This window comes from Stegostoma tigrinum, chromosome 2, assembly GCF_030684315.1.
Source record: "Stegostoma tigrinum isolate sSteTig4 chromosome 2, sSteTig4.hap1, whole genome shotgun sequence".
Classification (NCBI taxonomy): domain Eukaryota; kingdom Metazoa; phylum Chordata; class Chondrichthyes; order Orectolobiformes; family Stegostomatidae; genus Stegostoma; species Stegostoma tigrinum.
The window spans coordinates 69,655,850-69,674,824 of NC_081355.1; the positions used below are offsets into that span (position 1 = coordinate 69,655,850).

Here is an 18,975-nt window from a genome sequence, read left to right on the forward strand (position 1 = left end):
GTTAATGATCTTCTGCGTGCTACAAGCTTAAAATGTCAGGACACTGTCTCTCTGTCACCTCACACTCAACGTAACTGTGCCATTCCACCCGTAAAGGTTCATGGTCTATAAATCTCAATTTTACATGCAGCATCCTCCCTCATTTGATCTCATTTACCACATTCCAATAAACTATTAACTTTTGCTGACCTCTGCACTTCCTGTTCACTCACCAAAAATGCCTCGCCATCTTTCACATTGGACGGTGGAGCAGGTCCCTGACTAACCAAAGTCCTCCTGAACTGTTCGCTACGGCAAGCACTACAAGCTGTCTCCCTATCTTGCTGCATTGAAAGGCAAGACAGACGCTGTGAGCATCCAAGTGCAAAGTGAGTGAGCACTGAAAAAGGAAGTGTTATTGGTCAGTGCATTCAGTTTCGGAGTTAGGGTGTCATATTGCATCTTTACACGAAGTTGGCGAGCACATATTTGGAAAACTGCATTCTGTTCTGGTCTCCCTGCTATAGGAAAGATGTTGTTAAACTTGAAAGAGTTAAGAAAAGATTAACAAGGATGTTGTCAGGGTTGGAGGGTTTGAACAACAGGGAGAGGCTAAATAGGCTGGGGCTATTTTCCCTGGAGCATGGGAAGCTAAGGGGTGACTTATAGATGTTTATTAAATCATGACAGGCATGGATAAGGTGAATAGCCAAGATCTTTTTGCCATCGTAGGGGAGGCCAAAACTAGAGTTCATAGGTTTAAGGTGGCAGTGGAAAGATTTAAAAAGGATGGAAAGGGCAACATTTTCACACAAGTGGGCAGCGCATGTATGGAATGAGCTGCTAGAAAAAGTGGTAGAGGCTGGTACAATTACAAGGAGGCAGTGAAGACTGCTGACGCCAGAAGCCAGAGTCAATAAACGTGGAGTTAGACAAGCACAGCAGGTCAGACAACATCAGAGGAGTAGGTATGTCAACGATTTGGCCCAAAACATTGACTTTCCTGCACTTCTGATGTTGTCTGACCTGCTGTAGTTTTCCAGCTGCACGTTTATTGATGCTGGTACGATAACAACATGTAAAAGGCATCAGGATGGGTGCATGAACAGGAAGAGTTTAGAAGGATGCAGGCCAAATGCTAGCTAATAGGACTAGATTAACTTAGGATAGCTGATCAGCATGGATGAGTTGGAACGAAGGGTGTGTTTCTGTGCTGTTTAAATCTGCGACTCAATGACTCCAAGAACCCTGTTACAATGCATGAGATCGGGATCTGTTCTTAAATGCAAAGCAGAATAGCAGAAAATTTCAATTTAAGGTGTCTGTGAGCTCCAAAGTGCAGTACTGTAGAGTTGAACTATATTAAAGATAAGTCCCATATGTGCCCAGATGATGTGGTGTGTACAGTTCTTTGCCATTGCCAGTTTCCCTCAGTGGAGGGAACAAGTGGGTTGCTGCCCTTAAAGCACACCCAAAAATGTCTGGAATACTGACCAAGACAGATCCCAAAGAAAAGGCCTGCAAGCTGCAGCAGTCAAGCTGAGAATTATCATGATCTACATGGCTTGGGAAAGCAGAAAACTGCAAAACATTACACAATAATAAAGGACAATGCATGCCAATCGATCGCTCGCTGCTCACTAGCAAGATTCTCATCTTGCTGCTGAAGCCGTGGATGGAAATTGAACTTTTCTTTCTTTGACATTGAGAACTTCACTGTTGCATTATCATCATATTTTATCAACTAATTTGTTCATTGCCCATCAGGGTCTGAGTTGATTTGATCACTTGTGCTAGTCAAAATTAATAAGCCAGTTCCAAGTGAAAGAAGGAGGAATTTAGACACTTTCTAACCCTGTGAAAAATAAAGATGAAATGCAACATCAAACAAAGTCACACAAAACAGGAATGAACTTTGAAAAGGAGACTGTGTCGAGCAGAAAGACAAGAGAAAGAACATTAAGAACTTTTTAAACATCTTAGATGTCCTTAAGTTGTTATACTTGGACCTGAGAATGCAGCGTTTGATTGAGGATTTGTATCCTCGGCAGCAAAATCCTTGTTTTTTCAGTGAATGGATGTTTCTCCCATTTTCTTCCCCCACTGGTGTTGGCTTTCAAGATGAAGGAAGATTTGTCCACCTTTGTTGTTACAAATCCATTGTTATTTTTTGTAAATCTGTTACTCCATCAAAGAGACACTGAAATCAGACACAAATAGAGAATGCTGGAAAAACTCAGCAGCATCTGTGGGAGACAGAAACTGAATTAACATTCCAAGTCCTGTCTGATTCTTCTTCATAACTGAAAAGGTACTGGAAAATGTGTCCTTTATATACTTTTGACAGAGACAGAGGAAGGACAAGGGGAAGATGGAGGAGAGGCCCAGTGCAGAAGACAATGGTGTTGTTGATGGTAATGCAAGAGATTGTGTGAAATAGAGAGAATGGATTCTGTCTGCTAAGAGCAAAGTAAACAAGACACAGACAAGATAAGCCAGTGAGGGGGTGAGGGCTGCAGAAAGAATGGAAGAAAAAGATAATTTGGTCAGCTTCTGAACTTATGGAATTCAATGAATATTGAAACGTCAAGCTGTAAGTGCTGAAGCCTAAAAAAATGCTGTTTCTCAAGCTTGCATTGTGCTTCATTGCAAAATTGCAGCAAGCCCAGGGCACAGTTAGCATGAGAGCGCCATGTTTTATTGAAAATGACAAGCAACTGGGAGATCAGAGTCATTCCTACAGATAGAGCGGAGGTGTTCCACTATGCAGTCACCCAGTCTAAATTTGGTCTCATAATGTAAAGGAAACCTGGTTGTGAGCAGCAAATTAAATAGACTTTGAAGTATGGTTCCTTTATGTATTCTTGAGTCTGACTTTATCATCTTTCCAAGGTAGAGAGCTGTAAGCACCATTAATATCCAATATATGTAACCTATCATATTAGAGAAAATTAAAACTGAAGCTCCAAGTTTCTTGACACCTGACAGGTTTCAAAGCTTTTGGTAAAATGTTAATTTCATTTCAGATAATTTTGTTTTTTCTACTACTAACCACCATGTAGTTGAATGATTGAAACCATTTAGGTCCATGTTTCATCCTTTAAAAATAAAATTTTAATCCATGAAGATTTCAGGTACTAAAATCAGATGATAGAAGTTGAAGATTGGCCATCCACATTTTAAAGAAGTTTTACACAATAGCACAAATATTTAATTAAAGTCATCAGTATTTAGGAAATGACTTAGCCTAATTATTTTACATGAAATGACAACTTCACTAAGTTTATTGATGACAAGTCAAAGCAACAAGTACTTATATATGTCTTAATCTGGTATCGAACCCACTATGGAGTGACTCAAGATAGCATTTCAACCAGTCGATTCCACACATTGTCAAAGTGAGACATTCCACAGTTAGATAAGTCTGCAACCAACACATTCATTAAAGGACTAAAATTCCTTGTGGCTTGTACCATTCATTCATACACATCATTATCTTCATCCTCTTCGTCAGAATTCTTTTTTATGTGTCAATTCAAGGGGTCTGCCTCATTTTTTGGGATATTCATCACAGCTTGATGCCAGTTTATCCTTAAGCATGTACTTAACCACTTCTCAGGCATTTCATCATGTATTATTGCTGCTCCAATTCTGTCTTCCTCTGTATCAGCCAAATCTAGAAAAATGCTTTCATCTTCATTTGGCTCATCTTTAAAACCTTCTGTGATGCCGTATCTTGATCATTTTATAGTCTGGAAATCATTGAGCTTTTATTGCATGTCATGGCAGAGTGCCCCCATTCGTCCCACTGAAGGTGAAGGAAGTGATTGCTTTCCCAAGAGATTTTACGACAGCAGACATTTGGTCTAACAAGAAAGTCTCTCTCTTGAGTCCCAAACACCAGTGCAGTAGTGCTTGCTATCTGTATGGAGCACATTTGCACAATCCAGCAAATTCTACAGAGTGTTGAACCAGAGATTCCTGAATTTCTTTCATCCTTTGTGCAATTGTCCGCATCATATTCTTCAAAGGAGTGATTGTCTATTCCTGAAATTAATTAACACTTTTCATACATCAAAAGATTTTACCAGATCTATTTTCTTGTCATTTTCACTGAAGAACTCAAATGAATGTCGTTGACAGTGTAGAGGGCTGTTGTAGGCTGCAGCGGGACATTGACAGGATGCAGAGATGGGCTGAGAGGTGGCAGATGGAGTTCAACCTGGATAAATGCGAGGTGATGCATTTTGGAAGGTCGAATTTGAAAACTGAGTACAGGATTAAGGATAGGATTCTTGGCAGCGTGGAGGAACAGAGGGATCTTGGTGTGCAGATACATAGATCCCTTAAAATGGCCACCCAAGTGGACAGGGTTGTTAAGAAAGCATATGGTGTTTTGGCTTTCATTAACAGGGGGATTGAGTTTAAGAGTCGTGAGATCTTGTTGCAGCTCTATAAAACTTTGGTTAGACCGCACTTGGAATACTGCGTCCAGTTCTGGGCGCCCTATTATAGGAAAGATGTGGATGCTTTGGAGAGGGTTCAGAGGAGGTTTACCAGGATGCTGCCTGGACTGGAGGGCTTATCTTATGAAGAGAGGTTGACTGAGCTCGGTCTCTTTTCATTGGAGAAAAGGAGGAGGAGAGGGGACCTAATTGAGGTATACAAGATAATGAGAGGCATAGATAGAGTCGATAGCCAGAGACTATTTCCCAGGGCAGAAATGGCTAGCACGAGGGGTCATAGTTTTAAGCTGGTTGGTGGAAAGTATAGAGGGGATGTCAGAGGCAGGTTCTTTACGCCGAGAGTTGTGAGAGCATGGAATGCGTTGCCAGCAGCAGTTGTGGAAGCAAGGTCATTGGGGTCATTTAAGAGACTGCTGGACATGCATATGGTCACAGAAATTTGAGGGTGCATCCATGAGGATCAATGGTCGGCACAACATTGTGGGCTGAAGGGCCTGTTCTGTGCTGTACTGTTCTATGTTCTATGTTCTATGTTCTAAGGCCTCATATCTTCATCACTATCCAACTATTGTGCATTCACCTCCACATAAATTATACTTCTGAATTTACTTCTGGTCAGAAGTCACAATGCTAAGGCCATACTTTTTTCTCTCTTCAGTAGACATAAAACTTCTGGCCACATATCCACTTCATTCTTCTATTGGCCGTATGATTCAGAGTGAGAGAGAATTAGATTGTAATCATATCCCAACATTTTAGACTTTGGTTTATGCCACTTCCCATGATGACTATTAGAATTGTCATGTTCTGTTTGAAAGTGTTTTTCCTTAACTTCTAACCTTCACCTCAAGTAACCATCCTGCACCCTTATGGTGTATTTCAGAAATCCCAACTGGTGAAAGGTACAATTGGAATCACTTGCACAAACATTTATTTATGAACACAGTTACAAGCAAGCACCACTTGACCCAAAAATCAGACCAACTATTTAGAGGGGCTCAAGTGTACTCCCATTTAATGCCACCATCTGCTGGCAATTAAAAGCAATATATAATTAACAACCAGAATATTAAAAACAACTTGGGATCTTCTAAGACAAGATGAGGTCACAGCAAGGAGGAGATGAAAGAGCTACTTTAAAAAAGTGTGGGTTCAGGTCCAGAACAGGGGAGAATAATAGTGAGAGTTGGCTTCATCCACAAGCAGAATAGGGCAATGCAGAAGCAGCACAAGTCTTCTAATCTTAGTGTGAAGAGATTCATGAGTTCTCTACTGGCGATCTTACTTTATTTTTGGCATGGAATGAACATATCCCAAAGCTCCCCTAAAAAAGATATTTTATTGCCAGATCAAGATTTCATCAAGATTTCTCAACATACTCCAAAAATTTACCCTGCTGTGTGTTATATAAATAAAAAAATTCAAGTACAGAGACAGATTGCAGCATAAGTTGCAACAAAATCATGTCACATTACATTTCCTGTGTCACTAACTATTTTCATAATAAGTGAAAGGCTAATGTATGTCTGATTTTACAGGGAAAATAATTGAATTACAGAAATTGATACCAAAACATCTCTACAAATACCGAAATAGAATGCAATAAAAATGAATTTAACATACCCAACTATCATAAAACTGCGGCCTTGTCTAGTTGCATCTTTTTAAGATGTACACGTTTTCTGAGTTGTTTCAGCTTCTTTTGAAGTAGTTTTATGCTTTTCCAATTTCTGTCAGTTCGTATATCATTTCACCACTTCTGTACTCCGAACTCACTCCAGAACTTCTTTTCCAATACTCTGAGACCCGTAGACTCTCTTTCTAAATATTCTCAAGCCACCATCTCCTCAATGTATTTTCAGTTCACTGCATTATGATTTCTGACATGCAACTTAGTGCTACTTATGTCAACATTCAATGTTTTTGAAATAGTGTCATTCAATCTTATGCTGGTCCATTGTATAGCTATTTGCTGCAATATGTTCCTACGCTTCACTATTATCAGTATTCCATCACCTTTTCAATCTTAAAACTCAACCTAATTGCCCAAGTTTCATTCTTAGTGAGGTCCAGACCACCGTTGCTTAGTTTTGGTTCCCTGTACTTTTGTGCACCATTCAGCAAACTACAAAGTGTGCAAAAGTTCTGATCAATCTCCTAACCCTTCAGGAATAATGTCAAAAGAAATCAACAGGAACGGAAATCAAAAGTTGCAAAATGTATGCTCCATTTGCTTGAAAAAAATTAATTAGAATTTACATATGTTTATAACAGTTTAAAAATAGCACACTTCAATGCTTAAGAGTTTGATTCTTTCAGATGTTCGGTTCGTTTTCTAAAATAATCCTATTCATCCAAACAACAAGGGATAAGAAACAACTAAAAACACAACTTAGGACCAGCAGACACCAAAAATAATCTAGAGATTGCAAGAGAGGCACATTTTCTGAGTTCCATTCACAAACCTGCTGCATTACATTATTTTGAATTTTATTACATAGATGTTATTCACTAATGAAGAATTCAATGCTTATTTCACTGAAAATTCTGTGCATATGTGAAGTGGATATTTTTGAATATAAAATTACATTGTAATTTATTCCATCCAGGATTATCTGTCATTAAAGTCACTTTAACTATTTAAATGGAAAAACTTAAAGTTTGGTATGTTCATACATTTTAACATATTTAGGTTTTCCAGTGCAACATATTGAGAATTTATGAACATGGTAGCAAATACATTTGTGCATAAGATTTGAGATGAGCTGATTGCCCTCATAGATGGCAAAATTAAATTAACATGGTTAAAATTCCCCTAAAGAATTTACAGGCAGTGAATTATTCAGGCATGAACCCATGTTTATTATGTAGGCAAATTTACATAGCAAGTTCCCACAAATAGTGAGTGAAATAAATGCCCAGGCTATAGAGCTGAATAGTTATTCTGCATGCCATGCACATCACATTAAAACAGGTTATGCTAAACAGAGTGCTATACATATTTGATCCACTATTCAAAATTTGGCTTAGAAAGTCTTACATTCTTGCCAACCATTCAGATTATCTTTGAACAATACAAAACCTAATGATTTGCCAGGACTCCAGACCTACTGTAGCTTTGTCCAAAATTTTATGGATGCACATCAAATTTCTTTTTGGCAAGAGGAGTTTGAAGTATGCTGGAGAATTATCAACACATGATTTAGTGTATTACATAAATATTGAAAAAGACAGTGAGTAATATCTCATTGCATTATGTGGGGAGGCAGACAAATTGACCTGATCAATCCATAGTTCTTAGTATATCAATGCTTCGCAGTGTAATAGAGTAGGTATGGGAAATATTAATGCTCAATGCTTAAGTTGTTATTTTAAAGGATCACTGCTTTTCTAATAAAGTGCATTGCAACTAAGTGTTTAGCGACCCATTTGGCTTAAGTAAAAAGTCCTTCAAAGAAGTCAGATATCTTCTCTCTCACAATGATGCATCTGAAACTGTTATAATTTGTACTTCTCTCCATAACCTGTAATTCAAGAGGTGATTAACTCTCTTGTTGGAGATGCCATTGCTGAACATTTCCAACTTAATTGTCAAAGCTTGCATGTTTTCCAGATCTTATTACATGCATCATTAACAGAAAAGTTGCAAATGGAACTGAATGCTGTGCAATCATCATTAATTATTCCTGCTCTTGGCCTTTTGGTAGAGGGAAAATCATTGGTGAAGAGGCTGAAACTGATTAGGTTCAATACTGTGGTTAGTTTCACATCCTTAAACCAATGTCTATCAAACCAATTTTGTCCATGGCGAAGGCAAAAGGCTCAACGGACCATTTGCCTGTCCTACCCTACCCACTTTTTCTGAAAATAAATCTCAGACTTAATGAGAACATGGGGAAGTGGAAATATTTTGCTGTGTTTTCATTAAAACATACAATAACTATTGGTGCACTCTTAAATGTACTCCAGCAAGTAAATGAACTCATATCAAAACTGAAGTACAGAATGTAAAGTTTTACAAACAAAAGTACAAAAGAACACATTTATTTGAAACATTCTTACACCTGCTACACTATTCATAATAATTCTCTTCTGAGAAAAGCATACTTATTTTAAATGTCCCCACTGGACTTGAAATGTTAACTCCGCTTTCTCTCCACAGATGCTGTCAGACCTGCTGAGTTTCTCCAGCAGTTACAGGTTTCTGTTTTAAGTCATCAGCATCTCCAGTTCTGTGTTTCATTTTATGATACTGTTTTGTTGTTCAGTTCCACAGGACTCAAAACATTAACTGTTTTCTTTCCACAGATTCTGTCAGACCTTTAGAGTTTCTCCAGTACTTCTGTTTTTGATCATACAGTTGCTCCTGCTCAAGAAGCCCCTACCACACACCCAAGATCCAGCATGGTTGGATGACATTAGACAAACTATGGGGACTGGATTTTACATGTCACCGAGAGATGTGTTTTCAGTGGAAAGCCATGTAAATTCGAACAAGCAAAATTAACCAAATCAAATAGAAGCATAGTCTTCAATTAACTGTACGCCATAAAACCCAAAGTAACAAACATACAAAAGTACACCTAAAGCATCTTGCAATGTAGTCAGATGAAAGTCTTCATGGGCCCCAATAGTCTTCATACTAATGTCTAACTTACTAATGTAATTTGTACCTGACTGAATCACACAATAAACTCTAGCTTGTTATACCCAAGGTGCCTTCTTGGTAAGACTCGCGAGTGGGATTCTTCTACCATTGAAAACCAAGTATGCTCCCAAACCTAGCCATAGAAAAGGTGCGGTAGCAACAAACTATCCCAACCATAACCCGGTACTGATTGGCACCATAACACATGCAACATCAATATAACCTAATGCTCAGTGAAACGCTGCAGATACACATATCAATTTTTATAACATTTTATTTAAAACTTTATGTTTAAGCATTGTCAACTAAATATCATAATGTATCATCTTGATCTGTTGGTTTCTATTCCAGCAATGTCTCTATTTTAATATTCCTATCACTGATTACAAATAGCCTCACCTAAAGCAATCCAAGATTTCAGTGTTCCCCCATTCTGGTTTCCTGGGCATTCATGAATTTAATTGCTCCATACCTTCAACTACCAAGCACCAAGCTCTAGAATTCCATCTGTTATACATAGCTGCTTGGAACTTCTCTTTTTGGGCAAGTTGTTTCTTTTGCCTAAGCTAATATCTCTTTATTTCACTCAGTGTAAAATTTTGTTTCATAACTCTCCTGGGAAGGACTATAGACTGCCTTTCCACATTAAAGGAATTGTATAAATGCGATGTTTTTTTGAACAACTGGTCCATCTAAAAACACTATTTCACTGTTAGCTCTTTTCTGTTCCTTACCAAAAAGGAGGTAAGCAAATGTTATAAGAAAATACCAGCACAGTCATCATGGCCCAATAGATTTATATTGACATATAATATCCTATCATTATACCATACCAGGAAATAACCATTTTTCACTCAGTCTTGAAGAAATAGTCTCAATTAAAAAGTTGAAATGCCTTATGTGAAAAGCTAAGCATTCACTAATCTTTATTAACATACAAACATTGGCAAACTATTGTTTTCAAAATGTCCTACCATGTGACATTCGATGGAGCCAATAGTAAGCAAAGTCAACTCCTAATAATGCCAACCACCATGTCCAGGCAGAATTCCATGGGAGTTCAAACAGCCTAAAATTCCTCCAGATGTAAATGTAACCAGTCAGCTCAATGCCTCGGCCCAGTAGCCTAAACAAATAAAATAAAGGTAAATTTGATACAATGTTACTCTTTTCCAAAATTAAAACTACGTACACATTTCAAAACTGAGCAGTGTCTGATTGACCAATATATTTATTTAAAACAGCCAGAGGTGGAAAAATATTAGATACATTTTTAGTCACTACCCTGTTTCCAAAAGATATTTACAATCAAAAAGAAACACCTGTATAGATAAGAAGGCAAGAAGTTGCACATGTCAAATGGAATGCAAGGAATAAATTAAATGTTGCTAACTTATGATTTTCAGATTTTCCCTGCAGTTCTTTTTTTAAAACTATTTGAGTCTTTTTTTTATACATTTTGTTTTCTCAGATGCCTATCTAACTGAAAAGAATTATTGAACTCAATACGGGAGTGAGGGAAAATAAGTCAAAATTTAAAGATAGAATATCCAAAGTAAAGTAAAAAGTTTCTATGAATGTTGGCAATGTTCTATTCCACAACAATCTTAGGCTTCTTCTTAATAGCATCCTAATTGCACTGGGGGTGGGGGTGGGGGGAGTACGCTTACACCTCAAGGACTTCAACAATTTGGGAAGGCAGCTCACCATAACCTTCTGAAAAGCATTTAAAGATGAGTAATAAGTGTCACTTCAGTCAGCGACCCTCACATACTATTGAAGAAGAAAACACCGGTTTTTTTTTAATCAGCATGTTGCATTCCATGAGAACACGAGTTCATCATCTACAGTTCAAGATCCTCATTGATTGAAGAAGAGTCTGTAAACATTGAAGTATTTCATTTTAAAACATAGGTTGCTGCCAAATAATTCCAGCTTCTCTTCTTCCCAAAAACTAAACTTAAAAAAAGACCATGAGTATGCACTGTCTATAACTCATTCGTCTGACTTCATGCAATTTGTCATAGACAAATTTTGCTCCTGAGATTAATGCATTTCATGGGTGTTTGCTGACATTTGTAGAATAACAATAGTTGGGCCTGAGACAATTTTTTTTTAAAAAGTCAAAGTAGCTTAAATTAAATCTTCTAAAAGAAGTTAAATCCAAAAATTACACTATCCATTTTATCTTCCAAGAGAAGATTATTTCACGGCCCATCCTGCAGTACTACAGCAAAGTTTTATGTGGAATTATCCAAAACAATGTAAAATATCACAAATGTTGAAAATCTGAAATAAAAACAGAATATTCGGCACGTATAACAGCACCTATCGAGATTCTCCTTGCTTTAACTGACTCCAGTCCTGCTCTTCCAACACTCCTGTGGCTGTTGATCTACATTGGCTCTTGGCCAAACAATACCTTGATTTTGAAATATTCACCTTCCATCTGTGCTCACCTAATTCTGGTCTCTTAAGCATTGCTGACTTTAATTGCTCCACCTTGAGTGGTCACACCCTCAGTTGCCTGGGCTTTAATCTCTGGAATACGTTCGTTATTTCCCTCCACTGCTCTACCTCACGTTCCTCTATTAAGATATCCATTATAATTTATCCTTTGACCGAACTATTGGTTATTTCATCTGATGTCTCCTTTCACCCCTTGGTGTCATATTTTGTTTTATATTGCTGCTGAGACTGTCTTGGGGCACATAAAATTAAAACAATACTGAAGAAACTCAACAGGTCTGGCAGCATCTGTGCAGAGAGAAACAGAGTTAATACTTCAGGTCTCTAGTAATCCATAAAACCTGACTGGATAGAGACGTTTACTGTCGAATGCCAAAATTTAGTCACTACTCACAGTACACATAGGCGAGTTCCAGCCCAGGGCAGCCTATTCTGCAGACGCCTTCTTTAATCTGTTGTTTTTTTGTTTCTTCATAGCCAGATATGCCTTACACACAACTGAATAGAACATAGAATAGTACACAACAGTGCAGGCCCTTCGGCCCACAACATTGTACCGAACTTCTACCCGAATCCTAAAGGTCTATCTAACCTCAACCCCTACCTTATACTATCATCCATATGTCTATCTAATAGCCGCTTATATATCCCTAATGAGGCCGACTCCACTACTCTCTTCAGAAAAGCATTCCACTTCCTGACCACTCTCTGAGTGAAGAACCTACCTCTGTCATCTCCCCTATATCTACCTCCATCCACTTTAAAACTATGCCTCCTTGATACAGCTACCTCCACACTAGGAAAACGTCTCTGGCTGTCCACTCTATCTATACCTCTGATCATTTTGTACTCCTCTCATCCTCGTTGTTCTAAAGAGAAAATCCCAAGCTCTCTCAACCTTTCCTCATAAGACCGTCCCTCCATTCCAGGTAACATCCTTTATCCAGTGCTAATACACCCGCAGGTTCAAGTGACAGCAGAGTTTCTGGCGCCATAATGACATTGGAGGCATTATCTGAATTACACTGTGGGTTTTGCCTCAGATTGAAGTGCTGAATGGTTTTAACACTAACAATCCACTGTATTTTTATTCCCCTCAACGTTTTTAAGGATGAACCACTGATGCTAGGCACACCTTTTTTTTAACCTATTTTCACATCAACCTGCTCAGCAATATTATTTCACACTTCTGGTAAATGTGGAACTTGAATCAGGGCCTCCTGGCTCAAAGGTAGAGGCGCAACCACTGAACGGCATTCCCACCACCAAAATCATAGCAACTTTTTAATTATTTTTCTTTTCAGCCGCTACAAACCAACAGTAAAAATGCCCGTGTAGCCTGGGTCCACTTTATGAAATTTTTAACCTGTTTTCCTAATCACCTTGTTCAGAGAAGTTATTATACACATCTGGAGTAAGTGGGACTTGAACCTGGACCTCAAAGAGCTCAGGTGCTGAATTCCAACTGGGAGGGCCATTTTCTGCTCCCAAGGGAACCCATAATCAATGAGCTCCATGACGAGATTGATCAATGATTCGCCATGTGACTTATAGCAGTCATCACATCCCTTCCAAATCTGAAGGTTCATCTCACTCCTGTAACGATGGGTTCTCTTGCATTGTTTTGCCCATGGCCCAATTTCAGTCGCCTTCTGGATTTGGTCAAGGGTGAGGGCTGGCAAGCATCTTCCCATTGTTGGACACTGACAATCTCCATTAATAGCTATTCATCCACTTAGCTAGATCATTATCCTCTCCTTTTTCTGTCCAACTGCTCTGCTTTCTGTTTGGGCACCATTCTCAAAGACACGAACCATATTTTTTAGTTTAAACATCTTTGTCTGACCTATGTGCATCATGGCCCCATTTTTTTTTGGGGGGGGGCTCCTGTTTAATTCTTGCTGCCCAAGTTTTAGAAATTCAGGATAAGCCCAGTCTGCAGGCATCAACGTATCAATAGTTCCACGAGAGTTACTTCCGTCACCATATGCAGTGCTGTCCTGTAGTTGAAGAGGAAATGCACAAGCTTCATTTCCAAAGATCCTGTAGTTTGCTTTCACATGTGACTTTGAATACCTGGACCACTCAGCCAGATAGAGGGGAGGTGGGGGGGTAGAGTGCCATGTATACGTGCCTTACTCTTTTTGTTTTCATGAAGGTCTGAAATACTAAAGAATCGGAGGAGGTTTTTCTCTGGTGTTGTAAGAGGTGGTAGAGGTGCCATTCAGTGCACATTGATCCATTTTGAATGAGTGCAAATAAAGATGAGAACGTAGACCCCATAAATGGGGCCTGCAAAATCCGCAAGTATTTATACTCACGGTCACCTGGCCATTCCCATGGGTACAATGAGGCTGCCCATAGAGACTTCCTGGCAAGTTTTGCACAGTTTGACAAGGTTTTTGCTATCTGTGTATATGCAGGCAGGCAAACATATCTCCTTGCATTCATTCACATTTTAGAAATTCCTCGGTAGCCATTGTGCAATTATTGAAGTATTGCTTAGTAACCTGGATATGGGACAACCATCAAAACTCCTCACAAGATGATACCAGCTGCTATGTTCAACTCCTGATACTTTAAGACATAGGTTTCAACTCTTCCGTAGTATATGCCTGTGGTTTACCATTTAGTTTGATATGACATAACTGCACCAACATTGGATCCTGAATTTGCTAGACAGATACTGGTAGAGTGACCATGAAAGTTCAAAGTCCTGATGACTTCATTTAGCTTCGGAGGTGACAGCAGTCTGGTGGGTAGCAGAGGTAACTCGAGGCATCCTCATTGGCTGTGTGTCTCCCTGAATGATGTTCCATGATATATTCATCGGCACCTAATAACAGTGCACAGCTTGGATCTGAGCTGATGTGAAGGGAAGAATCAACTTGTCTTCCTTGAAGAGGCCCAGCAGAGGATTGTGAGGAGTTACACTAGTGAAATGCTAACCACAGACATACTGGTAAAACATTCCTACTGTAAATAATATGGTCAAACCTTCTTTCTCGATCTGGGCATACTTCCTTCCTCCTCTTCCAGATTCATGATTGCAAGGAGCTACGTTTGGCTTCTCGACACATACTCTGATATCAAAAACCTTACCAAACGGTGCAAAACCTGTCCAGAAGGTTCTATTAGCATTCTGCTCCATCATCCTAATGGTCCAATAATACCAGCTGCTATCCTGAACAGAAATCATAATGAGCTAATATATTTGTCAACACCTGAGCTCTTTGAGGTCCAGGTTCAAGTCCCACTTACTCCAGATGTGTATAATAACATCTCTGAACAAGGTGATGAGGAAAACAGGTGAAAAATTTCATAAAGTGGACCCAGGCTACACGGGCATTTTTACTGTTGGTTTTCAGCAGCTAGCATTTCCTTTGGCTTTTTCTCGTGGCATTTGTCACAACCATTTCTGATTTTATTTAGTGAGACAGGGAGGATTGTCAGCAGGATTGCCAGGTTGAGTATGAATTTCCCATAGTAAATTATAAGACTTAGAAAAGACGTCAACTTCATTGTGTTCCTTGAAGTTGGAGCCTTACGTATGGTCTTCACCTTCTCTTTGTCCACCCTGTACCTAAGGTACGTTACCTTGCTCACCTGGAACACCATATATTTCCCTTATTAGCAGGATGCCAGCTACAGAGAAATGTCAGAAAACCCTCCCAAACTCTCCAAATGGTCCTCTGCAGTAGCTTCTGTGATTAACACATCTTCCACATAGACTGCCACTCTGGGCATCCCATGGAGGATGTTTTCCATTAATGCTTGAAAGATGGCACAATTCAAAGAGATTGTTGAATACAAGAAAGTCTACTTACGCAGATCTTCATGAGTTATTTACAGTGATGGATTTCTTGGATGATGCCTCAAGCTCCTGTTGGAGGTAAGTATGGCTCATAGCCAGTTTGAAAAAGATGTGACTCTCAGCCAACTACTGTGCATGTCATAGGGTACCTGCCTCAGCAAGAAGCTCTGTTGCCTGTCAGTTTATAATCCTCACAGAGTCGGACTGAGTTGTCAGGTTTTACAAAAAATGTGACTACTGGTACGGCCCTCTCAGCAAATTGCACTGGGTGGATCATGCCAAGTTCCTCCAGATGTGCCACTTCAGCATTTACTTTGGCATGTAGAGCATAGAGGATTGGTCATACCTTGAAGTATTTACGTTGGGCTTCTGGGACTAATTAGATCTTGGCCCTGGCATCTTTTATCTTCCCAAGGCCTTCTTGGAACACTTTGGGATACTTCCCAATGGCTTATAGATCACCAGTACCCATTTTAACGATCAATTTCTAATCCTAGCAAATTTTCTGCGGTCAGTCTCTTCCCAAAGTGTTGGGGCCTGACCTTTGTACCATTAATAAGGGCAGTCAGACTGCCTGCTATCTGTGCATAAACAGAATTACGGTGGTCCCAATGAGACATAAAGGCTTCTCAGTGTACGCAGCCAATCTAGCCTTGGTTTCCTGTAGGCATAAAGGCAAGATACCCCTTCAGAGTTTGCAAAAGGTCTCTCCCGATAACAGATACAGCAGCCCATATGTCTACCTGCATGTCAGTGGGACAGTCATTGATTGGGGCAAATTTGGAAGCAGAGATACAATTCAGCTGTATTAATTCCTCATCCTCAGACTGATTTATTTGCAAAGCTCTATCGTGCGGTGGCTTCACCCTTTAACCTGGTTGGTATGCACCATTCAGTCTTGTAGTTTGCCTATTATTTCAGTAGCCTTAACTAGTACGAAATTATGACAACAAGTGTGGCATGGACATTCTTACAGCTCTGGAACCCTTGCTGCCTACAACTCCAAACACCCTCCCTTTGCAACAAATGGGGAGCTACCAGTATTACCCACAGGGGACCTGGCTCTGCGTTACGGGAAATCCCAAGGTTGAGGACGATGCTGTTCATGTGTCCCTGAAACTCCCAAGCCCATTTTCCATGTCTTTGCAGCAAAGAGCCAGTTCTAAGGCTTTCTTTAAGTCCAGATCTGGATCAGACTGTAGCTTCCTTTTAGGCGCAATATTATTAGTTCCATAAACTAAGCAATCCCTTAACTTTTCCCAAAATCTGTGATCTGTGTTCCAACAATTTTGAAAATCTCACCAAGAATTCAGTAACTGGTTCTTCATGAAGTCTGTAAGCCATGGTAAACCTATGACAGTGCAATTTAACTGATGGTTCGGGGGTCATAGTGGTCTGGTACCATATTTATCAGATCGTCAAAGAATTTTGATTTTGCAGTTGCTGGGTAGCTTAAATTTTTTCTGAATATTAAAGTCAGGGGCCCACAAGCGGTAGGGAAAATGACTGTTTGTTGGTGATCTCTTTCTATCCAACTCTCATTGCTAATGTAATAACTCAGGAAGCCCAACTGGAAAGGAAAATCATTTATTGTTGGACATCAAAACAGAGTCACTACTCACAGCATTCATAGGTTTGTCCCAACCCAGGACAGATAGTTCTTTAGTATTTTTTATATATCCAGAAGTGTTATCACACAGGACTATTTTTTTCCCCCATCATCAAATCACCATAGTGTTTTTATTTCATCTGTTAACCACCATCAATAAATGATTGGTGTTTCCAATTGAATAATTTACTTGCAAAACCCATTACGGTCAATGCAAAGTGAGGGAGAGGTAGGGCTGGTCTGCTTTTTTTTAAATTGGCAGGAACATAATTAATTCCATGTGGCACCAAGCATAGCACTTCAAACATTATTAAAATCTTTCACATAAAAGCAACGTGACATCAGTATAGAATGAGCTTTTTTCAAAAAAAAAGGAACAGTCTCTTCAAGCATACCAAACTTAAATCATTTTAAAGTTTCTTTCTCTAAATATTCAATTCACTTTTTCCTGAAATTTAATCCTAACAAGTAATTATCTTTGAAATAATATTTTAACAAAAGTGGGTACAGAAAGAAAGAATTTGGAATGTGTTCTCAAAAATAGATGTAAACATGTAAGTGCCATTGTCTGTCAACATGTAAACTGGGTTAACTTCTGGGTCAGCTTTGTTTATTTTTTATTTTTTTTACATATCCAGAGGTGCTCTAACATGCAACTGATTTATTTTTTCCCCAGCACCAAATCACTTTTTTCTTGTTTTTAGCTATTAACTGTTACCAGTAAATCAATTAGATATTTACATGCAAAGCTCATTAAGGGCAATAAAAACCATCAAAAGTGAGGGAAAGATTGGGAAGGTGAGGAGGTTTAATCAAATGGATGTGTCTATTTTATAAAGGGCTCAGGTGATGTGTTCCAAATGGGTAGGCCATTGCCTGTTACCAAGAAACTCATATGCATCGAGCTCCATGGGAAGATTAATTAGTGATTCCCCATGGGTCTTGCAAGGGTTATCATAGAGTCAAATATGGCTCTTCTTCTGAACAATGTTTTTAAGCATTTCACTACACTAAAGATGTTATATAAATATAGATGTTCCCATCTTGCAGAAATGCAAAAGCTGCTGTTTCAACAGTGACAATGATAACTCAAGATAATCACCAAATCCAAATGAACCACAAAAAAGGGTTCTACAGTTCGAATCGAAGGGCTTAAATCACAGGACAAATGATTGCTCACCTGGGATATACAATTAAGTCACTTTTATTAGCACTGTTGCCTCATAGCACCAGGGACCCAGGTTCAATTCCACCCTTGGGTAACTGTCTGTGTGGAGTTTGCACATTCTCTCCATGTCTGCATGGGTTTCCTCCGGGAGCTCCAGTTTCCTCCGACAAGTCCAAAGGTCTGCAGGCTAGATGAATTGGTCATACTAAATTGTCCATAGTGTTCAGGGATGTACAGATTAGGTGGGTTACAGGTGGATGTGTCTGGGTGGGATGCTCTGAGGGTCACTGTGGCCTTGTTGGGCCAAAGGGCCTGTTACCACACTGTAGGGATTCTATGGTGATGATTCTATGATGATCTAATCTGATTTGTTTCAACACGCTGTAACCTCAAGGCATCATGTAAGCATTCATGACATTGGTACAAGATCAGGTTGAGACTTGGAGTCACCTGCATGAATAAAGACTTGAAATCGGATACCATTTTGAGCGAAGAAATTCATTAAGGCTCCTTTATTCGAGTACTAGGACAATGGAAGAAACCAAGATACCAAAACTTCATCCTCTAGCATTTACGGTCTGCAAGTGTGGATCGATAATCCAGGCAAGGGCCAACATAATCAGCAACAAAAGAGGTGTGGGTCTGTACCTGTGTGTGAATGCACTAAGTGGGGTGGGGGATGTGGCCTAGTCGAGTTGCATGTGCAGGATTTAAGACGCAGAGATATAATCTGTACAAGATTCAATCCTAACTTTCATTCTCAGTTAAATTAATCAAATGTTTTATGTTCATTTTTCCCAGTATTCTTGCATTATTTCAATG

The 18,975-nt window shown here is 39.2% G+C and overlaps 1 protein-coding gene across 3 annotated transcripts in view; it reads right to left on the reverse strand.

Annotated features, from left to right (window-relative positions):
• agmo (alkylglycerol monooxygenase) overlaps nucleotides 1-18,975 on the reverse strand; it is a 349,880-nt gene that overhangs the window by 264,811 nt on the left and 66,094 nt on the right. For all 3 annotated transcript variants that reach the window (XM_048549597.2, XM_059654521.1, XM_048549590.2), the window contains exon 3: nucleotides 10,068-10,219. In XM_048549597.2, coding sequence (XP_048405554.1) covers nucleotides 10,068-10,219 — 152 coding nt within the window. The remainder of the gene's footprint in view (nucleotides 1-10,067; nucleotides 10,220-18,975) is intronic.